General features: G+C 43.8%; 2 protein-coding genes across 4 annotated transcripts in view; one reads left to right on the forward strand and one right to left on the reverse strand.

Annotated features, from left to right (window-relative positions):
- LOC106575269 (acyl-CoA-binding protein) lies at window positions 1-17,007 on the forward strand. The gene is made up of 4 exons (XM_014151689.3): window positions 1-72; window positions 722-839; window positions 16,241-16,303; window positions 16,406-17,007. The coding sequence occupies exons 1-4, from the start codon at window positions 28-30 to the stop codon at window positions 16,477-16,479; spliced, it is 300 nt and encodes a 99-aa protein (XP_014007164.1). The 5' UTR covers window positions 1-27; the 3' UTR covers window positions 16,480-17,007.
- Window positions 16,892-21,987, reverse strand: part of LOC106575268 (secretin receptor) — a 13,739-nt gene continuing 8,643 nt past the window's right edge. For 2 of the 3 annotated variants that reach the window (XM_045698889.2, XM_045698887.2), the window contains exons 10-13: window positions 18,095-18,186; window positions 17,708-17,846; window positions 17,580-17,621; window positions 16,892-17,438 (exon numbers count right to left, since the gene is read on the reverse strand). In XM_045698889.2, the coding sequence (XP_045554845.2) occupies window positions 17,286-17,438; window positions 17,580-17,621; window positions 17,708-17,846; window positions 18,095-18,186 (426 nt within the window). In that variant the 3' untranslated portion in view covers window positions 16,892-17,285. Of the gene's footprint in view, window positions 17,439-17,579; window positions 17,664-17,707; window positions 17,847-18,094; window positions 18,187-21,987 lie in introns of all 3 variants that reach the window. The other variant, XM_045698888.2, reaches the window with a different exon arrangement.

The following is a 21,987-nucleotide window of genomic DNA, read 5'->3' on the forward strand; positions in this document are numbered from 1 at the left end:
CGGAATCACGGAAGTGAGCATATCCACATGCAAGGAGTAGTAGGGCTTTTTCTGTGGAACAACATGTCGATGGTAAGCAGAAACGTATTTTATTATTATTATTATGTGCAGTAACTAACCCAAAGTCAAATGTCAAAATGTTTCTGATACCTTCCAGGTGTTAATACCTGAATCTATTATTCAGTTCTTTTTGAAAAATATATATATTTTTTTAGCAGTTTCTGTTATGAAGCCACTGCATGTAGCTTAGTGTAGACGTGAATTTTCACTGATGTGTGTGGCACATAGGATTGACTTTGTCATAGTGAGATTATTTTTGGTGTTAAGGTATTCATCCTATTTTCAGTCAGTTACAAATGTTTTTAATAATACATGGCACAATGTGATGTGGGATGTCTTTTCTTTGGCATCAGCTAAGTTGTCATTGTTATAATATACATATTGTCAGTATATAGGGATATACATCTCTTTTTTTAAACTATCCTTGTGGGTATCAGAAGTCCTCCACAAGGATTGTAAAACAAGAAAAAAATTGAACAAGTGGGGAAATCTTTTCGGTCCCCACAATAACTTTATTTTTTTTAAATGCTATGTTAGGTGTAGTGTTGGGGGTTAAGGGTTAGGTTAATTAAGGTTAGGGAAATACATTTTGGATGGATATCAATTATTTGGTCCCCACAAGGATAGCAATACAATATTTCATTTTTATTTTTTTTCCAAGGCTGAATTTGAAAAGGCTGCGGATGAGGTGAGGAGGCTGACGGTACAACCTAGCTACGCTGAACTAGCAGTAATATATGGTTTGTACAAGCAGGCGACACTTGGCAACGTCAACACGGGTGAGTCATTCTGTTCAACCTGTCCTACAGGCTGCACCTCATTTATAAAGCCAAATCCCTGATTATTGCCTAATCTTTCTGGTACCACTTTAAGCGTCAAGATATAATGACACAGTGCATTCGGAAAGTGTTCAGAGCCCTTGACCTTTTCCACATTTTCTTACTTTACAGCCTTATTCTAAAATGGTTTAAAAGAAAAACATTTTCCTCATCAATCTACACACAATAACACATAATGACAAAGCAAAAACAGGTTTTTAGAAATTGTTGCATGTGTGTGTCTGTATGTGTGTGTGTATATATGTGTGTGTATATTTATATATAAGGAATACCTTATTGACATAAGTATTCAGATCCTTTCATCCTCTGTGGGGACCAACACGAATCAATCGCTCCGCCCTCAACTTCCGGACTTGTCTCCGTGCTGTTTGTTGCTACTTTGCTATCTGCCACACTTGAAGGTTTTAACTTTTAATACATTTACCAATGTCTTTGTTTTTTTTCATTCAACTTTTTCACCCCGGACGCTTTATCTGGACATGGTTCTACAGGACCTCCACCAGCCGAAAATGCTAAGTAGTTACATTAACACTGCCATCTAATTGCAGTCGCTGTACTCATAATATACAGAAGAACTATCGCCTTATGGTGAGGATAACCGTGTTGCAAGTACAGCTTCAGGTGCAACTGTTAGGCAAGGGCAATTTTAGGTGTAGGAAAGGATGAAACAGCATCTGTGCCACCAGTTAAGTACAGATCGTAGTATAAATACCCCCGCACAGTCCCCGTGTAACAGTACTCTTCTTGCGTTGTGTACAATCAATCATCGACACGAACTCCAACTTGTAACACCAGTCATGGAGCTTTATTCTGATAGGAACAGCACACAATTGCACGTCATGCAATGCACGGCTCACCATCCAACTCTGCACTCACGCACTACAAAATATACAACCCCCCCACCAGACACAGTAAGTTACTAGCTAGTATTAGCTGGAATTCTCTACAACAAAATGCACAACAAATATTCACCAAAAACCGCTGCATCTTATGTGTGATGTTCGCATAACATTTACAAACAAATTGATATAAATTGTACGTTTTAAATCATCACTTGGGATTATAAAAATCACTTTTGACGTACAGTGCTTTGCAACCAACAACTTACCGCTGGTTTGGTGCTTGTTCACTGGGACGATTGTAACTGAAACATCCTCCCTCGTAAGCAAGCTACGCAAACCAGCCAATAAGATGCCATGTTGAGTAGGTGAAGGCAAGACAAAATAAAACTATAAACCCATTGGCTTAACAATAAAGTGGCAAGGGGAATCACTGTTACACTCCCCCCTACTGAATTCCACTTGCAAAGAAAAATAATAAAAATACAAACCACACTGTGCAAACATTACCAGGTACAGAGACACTCAACATATGTCTTCCACAGAATCCAAAGGTGGAATATCCTGAGCATCCAAGGATCGCACATCACCCTCCAGGCTGGTGTCACCTGTTCCTTCAGAAAGCAACTCTGACACCCACACTCTTGTTCTGTACTCAGAATCATCATCCACTGCAGTGTCCATGGCAGCTGAGACCACAAGGCTGTCATTCATGTCCTCAGACTCTGTTAATCCAGACATGTCTGTTCCCTCATCAACGGCAGCATGGGGAAGAGGAAGAAAGTTGACTGGCATTATCAGGTTGCGATGTACCGTCTTCTCCTGTCCAGTGGAGCTGTTCTGTATCTTAAAAGTGTGACTGTCAGCATTCAATCCAGTGACAAGGTAGACAGTATCCTCCCAACGGTCTGCGAGCTTCTGCTTTCCTCGGTCCCCCTTGTTAGCCAGCAACACTTGATCCCCAATCTCCACTGGTGCTCCTCTGACTCTTCTGTCATAAAGGTCAGCATGCCTCTTCAACTGCTTCGCTGCAGATGCCTGTGCTGTATTCATGGCTTCTTTCAGATCTCTCCTCAAAGACTGAACAAACTGGTCATAGTCGACAACTTCTGGGTTCTCATTGACAGAGCCAAAGACTATGTCAGACAGTCTTGGCGTCCTCCCAAACATTAGCAGGAAAGGGGCAAAGCCTGTGGTCTCGTGGATGGTACAATTGTACGCAAACGTGAGGGACTTCAGAGCCTGAGGCCATCTGTGCTTTGCTCTCGTCGGCAGGGCCCGGATCATGTTTCCCAACGTCCTATTCATCCTTTCGCAGGACCCGTTCCCCATTGGATGGTACGGCGTGGTGTGAGACTTCTGAACACCTGCAACACTCAACAGTTCGGCTATTAAAGCGCTCTCAAAGTTGGCTCCCTGGTCTGAGTGTATACGGCAAGGCATCCCGTAGACACAGAAATGGTTGTTCCACAACTGATGAGCTACTGACTTAGCAGACTGGTTCAGACACAAGAAGGCATGAGCCAATTTGGTAAAGTGGTCAGTAACAACGAGCACATCCAAGGACTTGTTTGAAGAATCTTCTGCAGACCAAAAGTCTATGCACACTAGTTCAAGAGGCTCAGATGTTATTATGCTCTCAATAGGAGCTCTAGCTTCCAGATCAGGAGCCTTGCTCACGATGCATCTCCTGCAGCACTTCACATATGCTTTAACCTCCCTCTCCAGGCCATACCAGAAGAACCTCTGTCTTGTCAGGTAGACTGTTCTCTGTTGGCCCTGGTGGCCAGCTTCATCATGGACACCATTCAACACCATTGCTTTCATGGAGGCTGGAACCACATACAAATACGTTTTCCTCTTTGTAACCACATTCTTCGAAACACGATACAGTACACCCATCTCCATGGTCAACTTGTCCCAACTTCTGAGAAGACACAAAACCTCAGAACTCTCATGGGCACGCTCTCCGGGATGGTCTTCTCCCCCTCTCCACAAAGAAGATTACGCTGCTTACTCATCAGTAGGTCGTGTGGCAGAACATCGACATCGGTCTGCTCTGATGGCATAACAGCCTGTGGAAGCTGTGGCAACAGCAGTGCATGTGAGCCCACTTCACCCACCCAGCACCTGTTTGAATGAAGAACAGCTGCAACTTCATGTCTCGATAAAGCACCAGATAGGAACAGTAGCCTGACAGCTAATGAACACTTCGTTGGAGTCAGAGGCTTTGTCAAAGGGGTGGCTGGACCAGCGAAACACATCTTGCACTCTGTCCGTGCGTACAGCGTTAGCTTCAGCTAGTAAGGTCTCGTACAGGACCCTTGTCAGGCGATGGAGTGCACTGGATCGTATGAAGGGCTCTCTGCTCAAAGCATCTGCAACAACATTTATTTTTCCAGGGATGTACTTGATGTCAAACTTGTACGGTGCCAGCTTGGCGACCCATCTCTGTTCACAAACATTCTGACCAAAGCAAAGCTTGATGCATGTCAAGGGATTATTATCTGTCCATACCATGAACTGCTGTTCCCATAGCCAGTGGTGGAACTTGTCACAGAGCCCATTTCATGGCAAAGAACTCAAGCCTGTGCGCAGGATACCTCGACTGCGCATAACTGAGGGACTTGCTCGTGAAGGCTATAGGTCTCGCTATAGCTCCCTGTTCCTGCACCTGGGACAGCACAGCACCTAAGCCGTTGCTGGACGCATCCACCGAGAGTAGAAAGGGTTTGTCGAAGTTGGGGTGGGCCAACAAAACCTGGTCCAGTAAGGCTTGCTTTAGCTGGAATAAGGCCTGTCTGCATTCTGTTGTCCAGTCGGCAGCCGCCAACTTCCTGACAGGTGAGCGTCGCTTCTTTTTCCAGCGTGGAGCCTTGTGTCCAGTAGTCAATCCAAAGAGAGGCTTTGCGATGGTCGAGCAACCTTCAATGAACTGTTGATAATACACACCATCCCAAGGAATGACCTCAATTTCTTCTGAGATGGAATGTCAGTGCCATCTTCCATCAGATCAGATTCTGTAACTCCTGTAATGGCCCTCACCTTCTCAGGGTCTGTAGCTACACCATCCGCACTAATTATATGGCCCAGAAACTTCAGACCTCTGCAGAAAGTTACTTTTTTGGCGCCAACTTCAGGTTGTGAGTCTTGAGACGCTCAGAAACCATTTCCAGGCGCTGTATAGCCAGATCTTCAGTGGGCGCATAGACCAAAACATCGTCAAGGTAACACAGCAGGCTAAAAAAGTTCTGATTCCCAAAGATGTTTAGCATCATCCTCATAAAGGTTGCAGGACTATTACATAACCCCTGTGGCATACAATGGTATTCGTACAATCCAAATGGCGACGTAAAAGCTGTGAATCTCCGGTCATCCTCATGCACTTCCACATTGTAGTAGCCAGAGGTAAGGTCCATTGTCGAGAAAAAGGCATTTCCAGCTAAAGCAGCCAGCGCGTCAGCCTGGTGAGGGATTGGGTGTGTGTCTTTGATGGTGCGAGCATTGAGCAAACGAAAATCAGTACATAGTCTCAGGTCTCCTGACTTCTTCCATACAAGGGGAGAGGCGAACTCACTACTAGACTTCCTTATGATTTCACGTTCTTCCATCTCATTCAACGCTTGCTTGAGCTTCTCATAATGATTTGGTGAAAGGCGTCGGTAGGGCATCCGAAAGGGTTTCTCATCACTCAGTTGAATGCGGTGAAGACATCCAGAAGCTTTTCCACAATCCAACTTGTACCTTGAAAAAATGGACTGGTACTCAGCTATGAGCTGGATGAGTTTCTTCTTACCAGCAGGAGACACTTGACAGGAGTCGACATCAATATCAGTCAAACCTAAGTCACATAAAACCTCAGGACTGCTTGAACTGTCAGGTCCGTCAGTATCGTGAAGTTGGCTGGAACCGTCATCAGTCAGTGTCAAGTCATCTTGGCAGTCAGTGAGTATATCAGCCGTTCTCTGCACTTGCTGCTGATGAATCATCATTCACACACGAAGAGTCAAAGTCCTCTAGAGCCATGCAAGGAAAGACATCGGCTAGAGTGGCATTTTGTCTCAATGTCATTGTCTTCTGAGAAGGGTTTATCACTCTAACAGGGAGCCACCCATCCCCCCCGCAATAGAGCTACTGTCCTCCCTACCAGGATTGACTTTGGTGTTGACCTTGAACTGCTGGGCTCAATGAGAACAGCACTGCCCGCTGATAGATTCTGAGTGTTTCGTAGTCTGCCCCAGACTAAGTGCTCCTGCATAGGCTCTAGAGTCACAGCCCCTTTTAGTCTCACAGTTCCAACTTTGTCAGGTACTTCACTCTCTCCATCTCTCCACATTAGCCATCATGTTGATTAGCTTGCTCTCCTCACCCCCGTCACACACATGAGTGTAAACCCTCTTCCAGAGATCTCCATTAGTCTTCAGGTGGCGAATCAAGTGCTTTAGGAGATTTGGCTGCCCAAGATGAGGTCATCACTCTGGCCTTCAACCACCAGTGTCGGCACGGCAACTCTACAGCCGTACACCTCCAGCTCACATACTCCCAAAGGCCTCGTCTTCAACCAACCAAGACTACCTCTGTAGGACTCAATGATGGACTTTTCAACACTCCTGCATGCAACAGTTCAGGTAAGACCCTAGAGCTCAAGGTACAAGCCATGGACCCACGGTCAAGCATAGCTCTCACTTCTACTTCTCCTCCAATTAACACATTGGCATAGAATAAATCATCATATGGGGAAAGTCTCTGTGTGTTCTGCATTATGATACTCTTCTCAGTCTCCATTACGTCACAAACACTTTTATATACAGACTCCAAATCAACAGCTCTCACCGATGGGGACTCTACAAAAGGCCCAACACTCTCCCCTTCTACATGTAGGCCTACTAGTTTCCCGGGAGCTGAGCAGTGATTACTGTAGGGACTCCACCAGCTGTGCTCAGAGCTGCGGCCTTGGGGCACTGAGAGCGTGCGTGGCCAGCTACATGACAAAGAAAGCAGAGGTGATTGGTCCTGCAGTGAAAGTAAGTATCATGTCCAGCATCCCCGCACACGTCACATGGCCCATTAGACTTAAATTTGCTCCTATTCCCTTTTTGGAACTTACGGTCAGACTGTTGTGGCCTCTGCTCCAGCACACGCTCCAGCATTGCAAGGATACGTTCCATCGGCTCAGCTGAGCCCTGAATACTCTGGACTGGGGAAGGCAACAGATTAGGTACTTCCATGTGGGACCTCACAGCAGGCATGGTGATTGGCATGACAGCACCAACTTCCTGCTTCATTGTTGCGATGGCTGGGGTCACCTTAGATCAGTGAGTACCTCTGCTCCCTCCTGTATTCATCCAACCTCTCATGAACATCTGCAGCGGTCCACTGCTGTAATGGCTTGCACTTAAAGATAAGCGACAGTTCAGCGTTAGGGCAATGTCTGATGAACATGACTGTGAGCTCACGAGATGGGTCTTCAACACTTTTTTTTCTGTCTCTTTAGACATTCAGCAACCTCCGTAGCCCTGTTCAGTCTGAGCCAATAGTCGAATGGTTGTTCATCAGCCAGAGGTAATGTGGCATAAAAGTCAGCGAGGGGCATGCTTGAAAAAGCAGTGTCACTAAAATGTTGTTTCAATATGTAAAAGATGGGACTCGGGCCTTTAGATAAATCAACGGAGGGATTGCTGCGTATGCCCACTTTAACATCATCACGGGCCCTTCCCATAAGCCTACCCATAACCTCATCTGCTTGGTCCATCACAGATACGCCCATCTTACGCATGTAAACCATGACCATATCCTCCCACTCATGCACTGTGCACTTTTCAGAGCCATCCCCCCCCGAAAGTACACCGGTTCCCTGATATCACACTTCAATACCAGGTTCAGGCCTGACATATCCATACACCTAGAGCTGCATGCATTCCCCATAACATTGTCCCCAACATGTCCAACAATTGCCTTTGACTACAAACAGGAGGCAATGTTCTCCCCAATGGAATGACCAATCTGCTGTACTATGTCTGCTATGAAATCCATGGAGACCTCCCCACTCCCTGTATTTGGCAAAACTCTTTCATACACATCCTTGGGCATTTCCATGGGTAAACTATCATCAGAACCCTCCAGTTTAGGCATAGGTGTAGAAGCAACTGGAATTTTGGCTGAACCCCTACCAACAGATGGTGACAAATGAAATGTCAGTCAGGAAACCCCTACCTCTCCCAACACCTTCCAGCTTAACAATGTGAAATCAACACACTAATAAAAATGTAAATAACTATATCTATATATATATATATATATATCTTTTTACCTCACGTCAAAATCTCACCTATAGCTAGTACACTGGTAACTCACCCTACTTATATCAGATATGTTAGAATTGCAAATAAACAAGTAACACAAAAGTTATATCGTTTATCCGTGACAAGTCTCACCCAGAGAAATCATCCCTTTTGATAGTAAAACGTTGCAGCAGCGCCCTCTTGTGGCGAAATGCGATATTGCCATAAACTGCACCAGCAACGTCTTAGCTGATTCTTCAACGGCAACCACGGCGATGTTCTGAGATGGAAAACTAAAAACCCATTGGCTTAACAATAAAGTGGCTAGGGGAATCACCAATATAACCCTGTTACACCCGCAGCCAGACAATTTTCTGAAGGCTTCTGGAAAGAAATGCTGTCGGCATGCTCAACCGGTATCGCTCATTCAGCCAACAGAAACTTTCAACCAGTTGTCCCCATTTTTTTAAGCAACGAGTCGGAGTCTGAGGCCGAGCCTTCTCAGGTCTCTCCTCTACCCGTTACGGAGTCTGAGCCGCCGATGCCTCCAAACATTAGCTCTGACAAATTGAAAACCCGGGTCATTGGCGACCACATTACCTGCAATATTAGACTTAAAAAGAATCATCCAGCGATCATACACTGTTTACCAGGGGGCAGGGATACCGACATAAAGGCTAATATGAAGATGGTGCTGGCTAAGGCTAAAACTGGCAAGTGTAGAGATTTTGGGGATATTGTTATCCACGTCGACACCAAAGATGATGAAACAGTCAGAGGTTAGCAACATAGCTTCAGTGTGTAAATCAGCAAGAAAGATGTCAGCATCGAGTAATTATCTCTGGCCCCTTCCCATTTAGCGGGAGTGTTGAGCTCTACAGCAGAGTCTCACAACTCAATCGCTGGTTGAAAACAGTTTTCTGCCCCTCCCAAAATATATAATTTGTAGATAATTGGCCTGCTGAGGAGTGACGGACTCCATCCAAGCTGGAGGGGTGCTCTCATCTTATCCCTCAATTTAGACAGGACTCTAACTCCTCTAGCTCCACAATGAGAGAGCGTGCAGGCCAGGGTGCATGCAGGCCGGCCAGGCAGCTTAGTGGAGTCTGCAACTAGCACAGTCAGTGTAGTCAGCTCAGCTATCCCCACTGAGCCCGTGTCTGTGCCTCGATCTAGGTTGAACAAAACACGGCGGTGTTCGCCTTAACAATCTCACTGGAATAAAGACCTCCTCCATTCCTGTCATTATTGAAAGAGATTGTGATATCTCACATCTCAAAACAGGACTACTTAATGTTAGACACCACACTTCCAAGGCAGTCATAGTCAATGAACTAATCACTGATCATAATCTTGTTGTGATTGGCCTGACTAAAACATGGCTAAAGCCTGATTTTAATTTACTGTGTTAAATGAGGCCTCTCCTCCTGGTTACACTAGTGACCATATTCCCCGCTCATCCCAAAAACATTTGTCACAAGAAATTTGCTCCCTGGTATACAGAAAATACCTGAGCCCTGAAGCAAGCTTCTAGAAAATTGGAACGGAAATGTCACTCCACCAAACTGGAAGTCTTCCAACTAGCTTGGAAAGGCAGTACCGTGCAATATCAAAGAGCCCTCACTGCTGCTCAATCATCCTATTTTGCCAACTTAATTGAGGAGAATAAGAACAATCCCCCCCCAAACCCCCAGAAAAAATGTTATACTGTCGCAAAGCTAAAAAGCAGCATTCAACAAGAGAGGATAGCTTTCACTTTAGCAGTGATAAATTCATGGACTTCGATGAAAAGTTCATGATCATTAGAAAGCATTAGAAAGCAAATTACAGACTCCACTTTGAATCAGAGTATTTCTCCAAAGCTCAGTTGTCCTGAGTCTGCACAGAACTGGCAGGACCTAGGATCAATGGAGACAATAGTTATGGTCTCTAAACTGTCAAGCTGCATTCTGGACCCTATTCCAACTAAACTACTGAAAGAGCTACTTCCTGTGCTTGACCCTCCTATGTTGAACATAAGAAATGGCTCCCTATCCTCTGGATGTGTTCCAAACTCACTAAAAGTGGCAGTAATAAAGCTTCTCTTGAAAAAGCCAAACCTTGACCCAGAAAAAGTAAATGACTATTGGCCTATATCGAATCTCCCATTCCTCTCAATTTTTTTTGAAAAAGCTGTTGCACAGCAACTCACTGCCTTCCTGAAGACAAATAATGTATACGAAATGCTTCAGTCTGGTTTTAGACCCCATCATAGCACTGAGACTGCACTCGTGAAGATGTTTAATTACCTTTTTTAAATGGCATCAGACCAAAGCTCTGCATCGGTCCTTATGCTCCTAAATGTTAGTGCTGCTTTTGACACCATTGATCACCACATTCTTTTGGAGAGATTAGAAACCCTAATTGGTCTACACTGACAAGTTCTTGCCTGGTTTGGATCTTATCTGTTGGAAATATATCAGTTCGTCTCTGTGGATGGTTTGTCCTCTGACAAATCAATTGTATGGTTCTATTTTAGAACCACTATTGTTTTCACTATATATTCTACCCCTTGGTGATGTCTTTCGGAAACACGTTGTCAACTTTCACTACTATGCGGACGACACACAGCTGTACATTTCGATGAAACATGGTGAATCCCCAAAATGTCCTACCCTGGAAGCCTGTTTCAGACATAAGGAAGTGGAGGGCGGGTTCTTTTTTTTACTTTTAAACTCAGATAAAACAGATGCTAGTCCTAGGTTCCAAGAAACGAAGAGATCTGACGATTAATCTTGATGGTTGTACAGTCGTCTCAAATTAAACTGTGAAGGACCTTGGTGTTACTCTGGATCTCTCTTTTGACGAATATATAAAGAATATTTCAAGGACCGCTTTTTTTCCCATCTTTGTAACATTGCAAAAATTTTACTTTTTGTCCAAATTATGCAGAAAAACTAATCCATGCTTTTGTCACTTCTAGGTTAGACTACTGCAATGCTCTACTCTCCGGCTACCTGGATAAAGCACAAAATAAACTTCAGTTAGTGCTAAACACGGCTGCTAGAATCGTGACTAGAAACAAAAAATGTGCTCATATTACTCCAGTGCTAGCCTCTCTACATTGGCTTCCTGTTAAGGTTAGGGCTGATTTCAAGGTTTTGCTGCTAACCTACAAAGCATTACATGGGCTTGCTCCTACCTATCTCTCCGATTTGGTCCGACTGTACATATGTACGGTCACAAGATGCAGGCCTCCTTATTGTCCCTATAATTTCTAAGCAAACAGCTGGAGGCAGGGCTTTCTCCTATAGCGCTCCATTTTTATGGAATGATCTGCTTCTCAACGTGAGATACGCATACTCGGTCTTTAAGTCCTTACTGAAGACTCATCTCTTCAGTAGGTCCTAAGATTGAGTGTAGCTTGGCCCAGGGGTGTGAAGGTGACTGGCAAGGCACTGGATCGACAAACTGCTCTTTCTGTGTCTGCCTGGCCGGCTCCCCTCTCTCCACTGGGATTCTCTGCCTCTGACCCTATTACGGGGGCTGAGTCACTGGCTTACTAGTGCTCTTCCATGCCATCCCTAGGAGGGGTGCGTCACTTGAGTGGGTTGACTCACTGACGTGATCTTCCTGTCTGGTTTTGCGCCCCCTCTGGCTCGTGTGGTGGATGAGATCTTTGTGTGCTATACTCAGCCTTGTCTCAGGGTAATAAGTTGGTCTGTTGATATCCCTCTAGTGGTGTGGGGGCTGTGCTTTGGCAAAGTGAAGGGGGTTATATCCTGCCTTGTTGACCCTGTCCCCCGTGTATCGTCGGACAGGGCAACAGTGTCCCCCGACTCACCCCTGTCTGTCTTCATTATCTATGCTGCAATAGTCTATGTGCCAGAGGGCTAGGGTCAGTCTGTTAAATTCACACAGGTCACCAGATAAGACAGGAGAATTATAAGTATGCTCTCTCTCACCCTCTATCCCCTCCGTGGAGGACCTGAGCCCTAGGGTCATGCCTCAGGACTACCTGGCCTGATGACTCCTGGCTGTTCCCAGTCCACCTGGTCGTGCTGCTGCTCCAGTTTTAACTATTCTGCCCACGGCTAGGGAACCCTGACTTGTTCACCAGACGTGCTACCTTGTCCCGGACCTGCTGTTTTTGACTCTTTCTCTACCGCACCTGCTGTCTCGACCTCTGAATGCTCGGCTATGAAAAGCCAACTGACATTTACTCCTGAGGTACTAACCTGCAACCAATGTGATTATTATTTAACCCTGCTGGTCATCTATGAACGTTTAAACATCTTGAAGAACTAAATGGCCTCTCCACCCGGCACAGCCAGAAGAGGACTGGCCACCCCTCAGAGACTAGGTTTCTTCCTAGGTTACTACTTTCTAGGGAGTTTTTCCTTGCCACTGTGCTTCTGCATTGTTTGGGGTTTTAGGCTGGGGTTCTGTATAGCACTTTGTGACATCTGCTGATGTAAAAAGGGCTTTATAATTACATTTGATTGCTATGAGACTGGAAATTGAGCTCAGGTGTATCCTGTTTCCATTGATCATCCTTGATGATTCTACAACCGGGTTGGGGTCCCACCGGTGGTAAATTCAACATGATTTGGAAAGGCACACAACTGTCTATATAAAGTCCCACAGTTGACAGTGCATGTCAGAGCAAAAACTAAGCCATGAGGTCGAAGGAATTGTCCGTAGCGCTCTGAGACAGGATAGTGACGAAGCACAGGTCTGGGGAAGGGTACCAAAAAAACTATGCAGCATTGAAGGTCCCCAAGAACACAGTGGCCTCCATCATTCTTAAATGGAAGTTGTTTGGAACTACCAAGACTCTTCCTAGTGGCTGCCCAGCCAAACTGATCAATCGGGGGAGAAGGGCCTTGGTCAGGGAGGTGACCAAGAACTCGATGGTCACTGAATGAGCTCTAGAGTTCCTCTGTGACGATTGGATAACCTTCCAGAAGGACAACCATCTCTGCAGCACTCATGGTAGTGGCCAGACTGAAGCCACTCCTCAGTAAAATGCACATGACAGCCCGCTTGGAGTTTGCCAAAGGGCAAAAATATGGGTGTGCCAAGCTTGTAACGTCATACCCAAGAAGACTTGAGGCTGTAATCACTGCCAAAGGTGCTTCAACAAAGTACTGAGTAAAGAGTCTGAATACCTATGTAAATGTTTAATTTCCTTTTTTTTTTTTTTTTTAAACAGTTTTTGCTTCGTCATTATGGGGTACTGTGTGTAGATTGAGGAAAAGCAACAATTGAATCCATTTTAGGATAAGGCTGTAATGTAACAATGTCAAGGGGTCTGAATGCTTTCTGAATGCATTGTACTTACAACTTCTTATGAGTAGGGCCAGGAATCTTGTTGCACTTTGAGGCACTGTGCTTTTACCAATATTTCCAGCATTGTTCACTAGTGCTGCTGCAGGTAGGAAATGTTCTGTAATTGACACAAGCGTTCTCCACTTAATCAATCCATGTCTGGTTGGCGCGGGGATCGCTTAAGCTAGGGGAGGCGTAGCTCTGACTCTTAATCACACAAAGCCTATTATTTGGCAGGGAGTACTATTTGTACACCTCACTTTTCTCAAACTGATCCTCTCCAACGCACTCAGAAGTTGTAGCAAAAAAATAAATTAAGGGCAGTTAAAGGGGACAGTCAATGAAACGAACCATGAAAGTATATTGAAGTGAATTCGGGAAGTAGCCCCGACCAGGACTCGAACCCGGATCCGTCGACTGTCAAGCCAACACCTTAACTGTACACCAAGAGGTTTGGAATTCTTGGCGTAACGGTTCATGTGTTGGCTTGACAATCACAGCTTCAAGTCTTGGTTGGGGCTACCCCTGAAGTTTGCTACAACCTATAGTACTTCCATGGTTGGTTTCATTGACTCTCCCATTAAACTGCCCCTAATTGACAACTTTGGAGTCCGTTGGGGAGGATCAGTTTGAGCAAAGTGAGGTTTAGAATCACTGATCTACAAACAGTATTCCCTGCCAAATAATAGATTGTGTGCGATTTAAGATTGGCAGAGTTACGCATCCCCTGACTTAGGCAATCCCCATGCGAAACACGCACGCACAACTGGATAGGGATAGTTGGAGACAGCTTGTGTCAGTTACAGAACATTTCCTAGGATTTCTTACCTACAGCAGAGCTAGTGGATGATGCAGGAAATAAAAATAAAAGCATCAGTGCCCTAACTTCTGACCCTACTTTTAAGCAGGTTTCAACCTTTAGTGTCTTATTACAAGGCGTATAATTTTGCCTCTATGCATTTCTCAAGAGTTACAAAATGTATTGACTTATCATTTGCTTAGCTGCCTTTTGTCTGTAAGTAAACCGTTTAAAACCATTCAGGGATTGACATTAAGGGTTGCCCTATTGCCTGCGGCAAGTGACCTGAACAGTTGCACCAGTTGAGCATGCTCTGAGGTTGCCCCTTTGGGCAGGTGATTTTTAAAAAGTGAAAACAAACTAATTGCAAATAATTCCAGTAAGCCTGAACCTGATCTTTGTGAAAGATAGACAACGTATGGCAGTCGGGCAAGTTGAGCCTGCTCTGAGAATTTATTTACTGATAACCGAAATACAAAGGATTTCCAGGATTTGTTTTTCAAATTCCTCCCCTGTATGTGAAAGGCAGGCAATATGTGGCACTTCTGCATGTAAATATACAGAACTAAAAGTATAAACACAACATGTAAAGTGTTGGCTTCATGAGCTGAAATAAAAGATCAGAGAAATGTTTCAAATGCACAAACAGTGTATTTCTCCCAAATGTGTTTATATCCCTATTAGTGAGCATTTCTCCTTTGCCAAGATAATCCATCCACCTGACAGGTGTGGCATATCAAGAAGCTGAGCAAACTACATGATCATTACATAGGTGCACCTTGTGCTTGGGGACAAAAGGCCACTAAAATGTGCAGTTTTGTTCCTCCAGGTTTTTACTGAATGTGCAATTGGCATGAGGACTGCAGAAATGTACACCAGAGAATTTAATCTTCATTTCTCTACCATAAGCCGTCTCCAATGTCGTTTTAGGGAATTTAGCAGTACGTCCAACTGGCCTCACAATCCACGTGTAACCACGCCAGCCCAGGAATTCCACATCTGGCTTCTTCACAAGCTGGATGGTCCGAGACGAGCCACCTGGACAGCTGATGAAACTGGGTTTGCACAACCGAAGAATTTCTGCACAAACTGTCAGAAACCTTCCCAGGGAAGCTCATCTGTGTGCCAGTCGTTCTCACCAGGGTCTTGACCTAACTGTAGTTTGGCGCGTAACCGACTTCAGTAGGCAAATGCTCACCTTCGATGGACACTGGAGAAGTGTGCTCTTGCCATATGAATCCTGAGTTTCATCTGTACCGAGCAGAGAGCATGTGTGGGTGAGCAGTTTGCTGATGTCAATGTTGAGTAGAGTGCCCCATTGTGGGATTATGGTATGGGCAGGCATAAGCTATGGACAACGAACACAATTGCATTTTATCTATGGCAATTTCAATGCAGTGATACCGTGACGATATCCTGAGGCCCATTGTCGTGCCATTTGTCCTCCGTCATTACCTCATGTTTCAGCATGATAATGCATGGCCCCATGTTGCAAGGATCTGTACACAATTCCTGGAAGCTGAAAATGTCGCAGTTCTTCCATGGCCTGCATACTCACCAGACATGTCACCCATTGAGCATGTTTGGGATGCTCTGGATCGACATGTACAACGGCGTGTTCCAGTTCCCGCCATAATACAGCAACTTCGCACAGCCATTGAAGACAAGTCGCACAATCAACTGCCTGATCAACTCTATGGGAAGGAGATGTCAGGCTGCATGAGGAAAATGGTCACCCCAGATACTGACTGGTTTTCTGATCCATGCCCCTACTTTTATTTTTTTAAGGTATCTGTAACCAACAGATGTATATCTGTATTCCCAGTCATGTGAAATCCATAGATTAGGGCCGAATGAATTTATTTTCTATTGACTGATTTCCTTTTTTTATATGAACTGAACTGTAGAAATTGTTGCTTTTTACATTTTTATTCAGTGTAGCTTATTTTTACATTAACAGTCAAGTGATCATAATCTTCGGGTAACCAAAAAATACTCCTGACTTGTCCGATGGGCAAGTGTCTTTCAGACTGCCAATACCTGCCAGTTAAAGCAATATTTTTTTGTTGTTGTTGTAAGAGAACTTTTAAGATGTATGCATTGTGTCCACAGAGCGTCCAGGAATATTTGACTTCCAAGGAAAATCTAAATGGGATGGTTGGAAAGCACAGGAAGGTAAGTATTTTTGGACAATGTATTATTCTGCTTTTCCACTCTCTCTGTTTTGAATGTAACACAAATCTTCAATGTGTCCTATTTCTATTTTCAATCCAATAGGAAAGTCCAAAGAAGATGCCATAAAAGAATATATTGCCTTTGTGGAAGAAATGAAAGCAAAGTATCCAATGTAGAGGTTATCTTTATGACATTAGCGCACATTCTTTCTTAGAACCATTTTATAATTAAGCAATAAGGCCCGAGGGGGTGTGGTATTATGGCCTCCGCTTTGCGTCGTGCCTAAGAACAGCTCTTAGCCATGGTATATTGGTCATATACCACAAATCCCAGAGGTGCCTTATTGCTATTATAAACTGGTTACCAATGTAAACATTACAGTAAAAATGTCATATCCGTGGTATAAGATCTGATATACCATGGCTGTCAGCCGATCAGGACTCGAGCCACAGTTTATAATAAGTTACAATGAACAAGAAAAGGGACCAAATCTGAGATTTTGCATGGGTAAAGTGTTTAGAGACAACCAAGATGACTGGTCTAACAAACTCTCAATTTGTTGTTTATACTGTTGAAAATGTGCAGCCCTTGATCTGGGTATTTATTTCAGAAAATGTCAAATTTTTTAGAAAACACAGTACATTGGTGCAAAAGAACATTAAATTATGTTTCTTCAAAGTATAATAAAAAGTGAGAATTTTCAATCATGTCGATAAACATGCCCTCTTTCCAGGATTTCTCTTTCACATGATGATGATGAAGAGCTGAGTCCTACTTCACCTTTTTGAATATGTTTCTTAGGATTTCCACTGACCCCAAGAAATGTTGCTTGAGGGAATGGCAAAAAGCACAGTACAGTGCTGTTTCCCATGCCATGTCCAAGTGATTCTGTGGACCACTCCTCAAGTTCAAGAAAGTTCTAGAACTTAAGTTCCCTTGGCATGTCTAGGAGATCTCCAGTGACTGGGGGGTGGGTCAAAGATCATGCCAGGCTGGCCGGTCCAGAACAGGGAAGCAAGGAGACCTGGGTAAGGGGAGAGATGCTTTGGCTCATGGAACCATGCTGTCTGGGCTCCTTGTGTAGATGCTGCTTCAGCCTCCACCTGCGCCATCTCCTCTGTACCTCGTACTGTACCTGTGTTTGGAGGGGATGAGGATTGAGAGTGTATCATCGAGCACTAGTTAATCAGGGCTGCTGCCTAATATTAGCAATTGCACATTTATACCACTTATTTCAACTTGCATAATAGTTTTGAGAAATGGGCAAAAAACCTACCTCCCCATTTAGAAAACAGTAAAGAACAGCGACTCCAAAGCCCTGGAAAGGAAGAAAGGGGAATTTGGACATCATATAGTATTCCTGCAAAGTAAAAAATAAATAAAATAAAAGTCAGTCAAAATTACCTGTGTTGATGCAAGAGCCAGCTCAGCAAAGGTCCATATTTTGTAAGTTAAACCACTGACTTTGATGGGTAAGAAGGCAAAGAGGATGTAGTACACACCAAAGAGGGTCACCAAAAGAAAAGTTGATTTGGTAAGTCTCCTGAAAATATCCAAAGAAAATATGCAATATACAAAAGACACGAATCAATACTGTACACATGTTTTGAGAGATTCCATTAGTTTGCCGTTGTGCTGGTCTTTCAGGTTTGACTGGGCAACGCTTACAGAAAGTTAGCACAGGTACTGTAACACTGTTGTAAGCAATTAAGTAATATTATTTTAGCCTACAAAATAAACATCCTTGAAATGCTTTGGTAATGGTACAGTATGGTCATGTTGACAACTCACTTGTATTGGCTGAATTCATTTCCATGCATGTCTGGCATCCGCAGTTTCCCCACCAGAATTCTTAAGATGCTCAGAAAAAATACCAAATTAATCTGCAATGAAATGGCAACAAATGATTAACGTAGGGAGTAAAACTAATATTTACATTCCTAGTTATACAATTTGTTTTTTATATGGCACATACGCCAGATACAATGGTGGAGACTAACAGTGAAAATGCTTGCTTACGAGCCCTTTCCAACAATGCAGAAAAAAATACAGGAAGGAAGCTAAAGTGCATTCAGAAAGTATTCAGAACCCTGGACTTTTTCCACATTTTGTTTGTTACAGCCTTACTCAAATTGATTACTTGTATTTCGTTCCCCCTCATTAATCTACACCCCATAATGACAAAGCAAAAACAGGTTTTTAGAAATTATAAAAAAAATACAATATCACATTTACATAAGTATTCAGACCCTTTACTCAGTACTGTGTTGAAGCACCTTTTGGCAGAAATTACATCCTCAAGTCTTCTAAGGTATGACGCTACAAGCTTGGCACATCTATATTTGGGGAGTTTCTCCCATTCTTCTCTGCAGATACCCCTGCGTTGTCTTGGCTGTGTGCTTAGGGTCATTGGCGAAGGTTCACCTTCCAACAGGACAATGTCTGAGGTCCTGAGCTCTCTGGAGCAGGTTGTCATAAAGGATCTCTGTACTTTGCTTCGTTCATCTTTCCCTCGATCCTGACTAGTCTCCCAGTCCCTAACGCTGAAGAACATCCCCACAGCATGATGCTGCCACCACCATGGTTCACCGTAGAGATGTTGCCAGGTTTCCTCCAGACGTGACGATTGGCATTCAGGCCAAGGAGGTCAATCTTGGTTTCATCAGAACAGAGAATCTTGTTTCTCATGGTCTGAGTCCTTTAGGTGCCTTTTGGAAAACTCCAAGTGGGCTGTCATGTGCTTTATACTTAGGAGTGGCTTCCGCCTGGCCACTATACCATAAAGGCCTGATTGGTGGAGTGTTGCAGAGATGGTTGTCCTTCTGGAAGTTTCTCCCATCTCCACAGAGGAACTCTAGAGCTCTGTCAGTGACAATCGGGTTCTTGGTCACCTCCCTGACCAAGGCCCTTCTTCCCAATTGCTCAGTTTGGCCGGGAAGCCAGCTCTAGGAAGAGTCTTGGTGGTTCCAAACTTCTTCCAGTTAAGAATGATGGAGGCCAATGTGTTCTTGGGGACCTTCAATGCTGCAGACATTTTTTGGTGCCCTTCCACAAATCTGTGGCTCGACACAATCCTGACTCTGAGCTTTACGGACAATTCCTTCGACCTCATAGCTTGGTTTTTGCTCTGACATGCACTGTCCATTCTGGGACCTTATATAGACAGGTGTGTGCCTAAGGCTGTAACATAACAATGTGGAAAAAGTCAAGGTGTCTGAATTTCTGAATGCACTGTAGCAGGGAGTACCAGATCAATGTGCAAGGGTATGAGGTACAGTATTTGAGGTAGATATATACATGAAGGCAGGGTAAAGTGATTAGGCATCAGGATAGATAATAATAGAAGTCAAATAAAGCACAGAGTAGCAGCATATGAGTATGTGTTGTTTAGTGTGTGTGGTTTTTCTTGTGTACAACACTTTAAGAACAGCTGCTCTTTCCATGACACAGACTGAAAGCTAGGATCCCTTGTTGATGTCACTTGTTACATCCACTCCAAATCAGTGTAGAGGAAGGGGAGGAGACAATAGATTGTGTATGTGTGTCATTCAGAGGGTGAACGGGAAAGACAAAGGATTTAGGTGCCTTTGAATGGGGAATGGTAGTAGGTGCCAGGTGCACCGGTTTGAGTGTGTCAAGAAATGCAACACTGCTGGGTTTTTCATGCTAAACAGTTTCCTTTCTGTATCAAGAATGCTCCACCACTCAAAGGACATCCAGCCAACTTGACACAACTGTGGGAATCATTGGAGTGAACGTGGGCCAGCATCCTTGTGGAACGCTTTTGATACCTTGTAGAGTCCATGCCCTGACAAATTGAGGCTGTTCTGAGGGCAAAAAAGGAGGTGTAACTCAATATTAGGAAAGTGTTCCTAATGTTTTGTGCACTCGGTATGTGTATATACAGTACCAGTCAAAAGTTTGGACACCTACTCATTCAAGAGTTTTTTATTGAATTTTTTACTGTTTTCTACATTGTAGAATAATAGTGATGACATCAAAACTATGAAATAATACATGGAATCATGTTAAACAAATACAAATGTGAGATTCTTCAAAGTAGCCACCCTTTGCCTTGATGACATCTTTGCACACTCTTGGCATTCTCTCAACCAGCTTCATGAGGTAGTCACCTTGAATGCATTTCAATTAACAGGTGTGCCTTGTTAAAAGTTAATTTGTGGAATTTCTTTACTTAACGTTTGAGCCAATCAGTTGTATTGTGACATGTTAGGGGTGGTATACAGAAGATAGCCCTATTTGGTAAAAGACCAAGTCCATGTTATGGCAAGAGCAGCTCAAATAAGCAAAGACAAACGACATACATCATTACTTTAAGACATGAAGGCCAGTCAATGCAGAACATTTCAAGAACTTTGAATGTTTCTTCAAGTGCAGTCACGAAAACCATCAAGCTCTATGATGAAACTGGCTCTCATGAGGACCGCCACAGGAAAGGAAGCCCCAGAGTTACATCTGCTGCAGAGGATAAATTCAGTAGAGTTATCTTCACCTCAGATTGCAGCCCAAATAAATGCTTCATAGAGTTCAAGTAACAGATACATCTCAACATCAATTGTTCAGACGAGACCGCTTGAATCAGGCCTTCATGGTTGAATTGCTGCAAAGAAACCACTACTAAAGGACACCAATAAGAAGAGACTTGCTTGGGCCAAGAAACACGAGAAATGGACATTAGACCGGTGGAAATATGTCCTTTTATCTGATGAGTCCACATTTGAGATTTTTGGTTCTAACTGTTGTGTCTTTGTGAGATGCACAGTAGGTGAACAGATTATCTCTGCGTGTGTGGTTCCCACCGTGAAGCATGGAGGTGATGGTGCTCTGCTGGTGACACTGTCAGTGATTTATTTAGAATTCAAGGCACACTTAACCAGCATGGCTACCACAGCATTCTGCAGCGATACGCCTCCCATCTTGTTTGCACTTAGTGGGACTGTCATTTGCTTTTCAACAGGACAATAACCCAACACACCTCCAAGCTGTGTAAGGGCTATTTGACCATGAAGGAGAGTGATGGAGTGCTGCATCAGATGACTTGGCCTCCACAATCACCCAACCTCAACCCAATTGAGATGGTTTGGGATGAGTTGGACAACAGAGTAAAGGAAAAGCAGCCAACAAGTGCCCAGCATATGTGCGAACTCCTAGACTGTTGGAAATGCTCAGCATATGTGGGAACTCCTAGACTGTTGGAAAAGCATTCCAGGTGAAGCTGGATGAGAGAATGCCAAGAGTGTGCAAATCTGTCATCAAGGCAAAGGGTGGCTAATTTGAAGAATCTAAAATATATTTTGATTTGTTTAACACTTTTTTGGTTGCTACATGATTCCATGTGTATTTTCATAGTTTGTCTTTTTGTCAACAATACAGGAAATAGTAAAAATAAAACAAAACTGAATGAGTCAGTGAAAGATAGGGTTAATTAATGCATATAGTTAATTAAATGGTTACCCAGACTATTTATGGCTATTTAGCAGTCTTATGGCTTGGGGGTAGAAGCTGTCTCGGAGCCTGTTGGTCCGAGAGCTGATGCTCCAGTACCATTTGCCAGACTGTAGCAGAGTGAACACTGCCTGATATAGAGGTCCTGGGGCCGGATTCACAAAACATTACTTACGAAAAAACGTACGTTTCTTAAGGGTAAAAAACAAGAAGTTCAT

This window comes from Salmo salar, chromosome 17 (assembly GCF_965601325.2).
Source record: "Salmo salar chromosome 17, fSalSal1, whole genome shotgun sequence".
Lineage (NCBI taxonomy): Eukaryota > Metazoa > Chordata > Actinopteri > Salmoniformes > Salmonidae > Salmo > Salmo salar.

What these genes read in the sequence shown, in the direction of transcription:
- LOC106575269 (XM_014151689.3), top strand. Translation starts at nt 28, where the DNA reads ATGCAAGGAGTAGTAGGGCTTTTTCTGTGGAACAACATGTCGATG. An exon ending in ACTTGGCAACGTCAACACGG is followed by an intron (nt 840 to 16,240) that starts GTGAGTCATTCT and finishes TTGTGTCCACAG; the next exon opens with AGCGTCCAGGAATATTTGAC. An exon ending in TGGTTGGAAAGCACAGGAAG is followed by an intron (nt 16,304 to 16,405) that starts GTAAGTATTTTT and finishes TCAATCCAATAG; the next exon opens with GAAAGTCCAAAGAAGATGCC.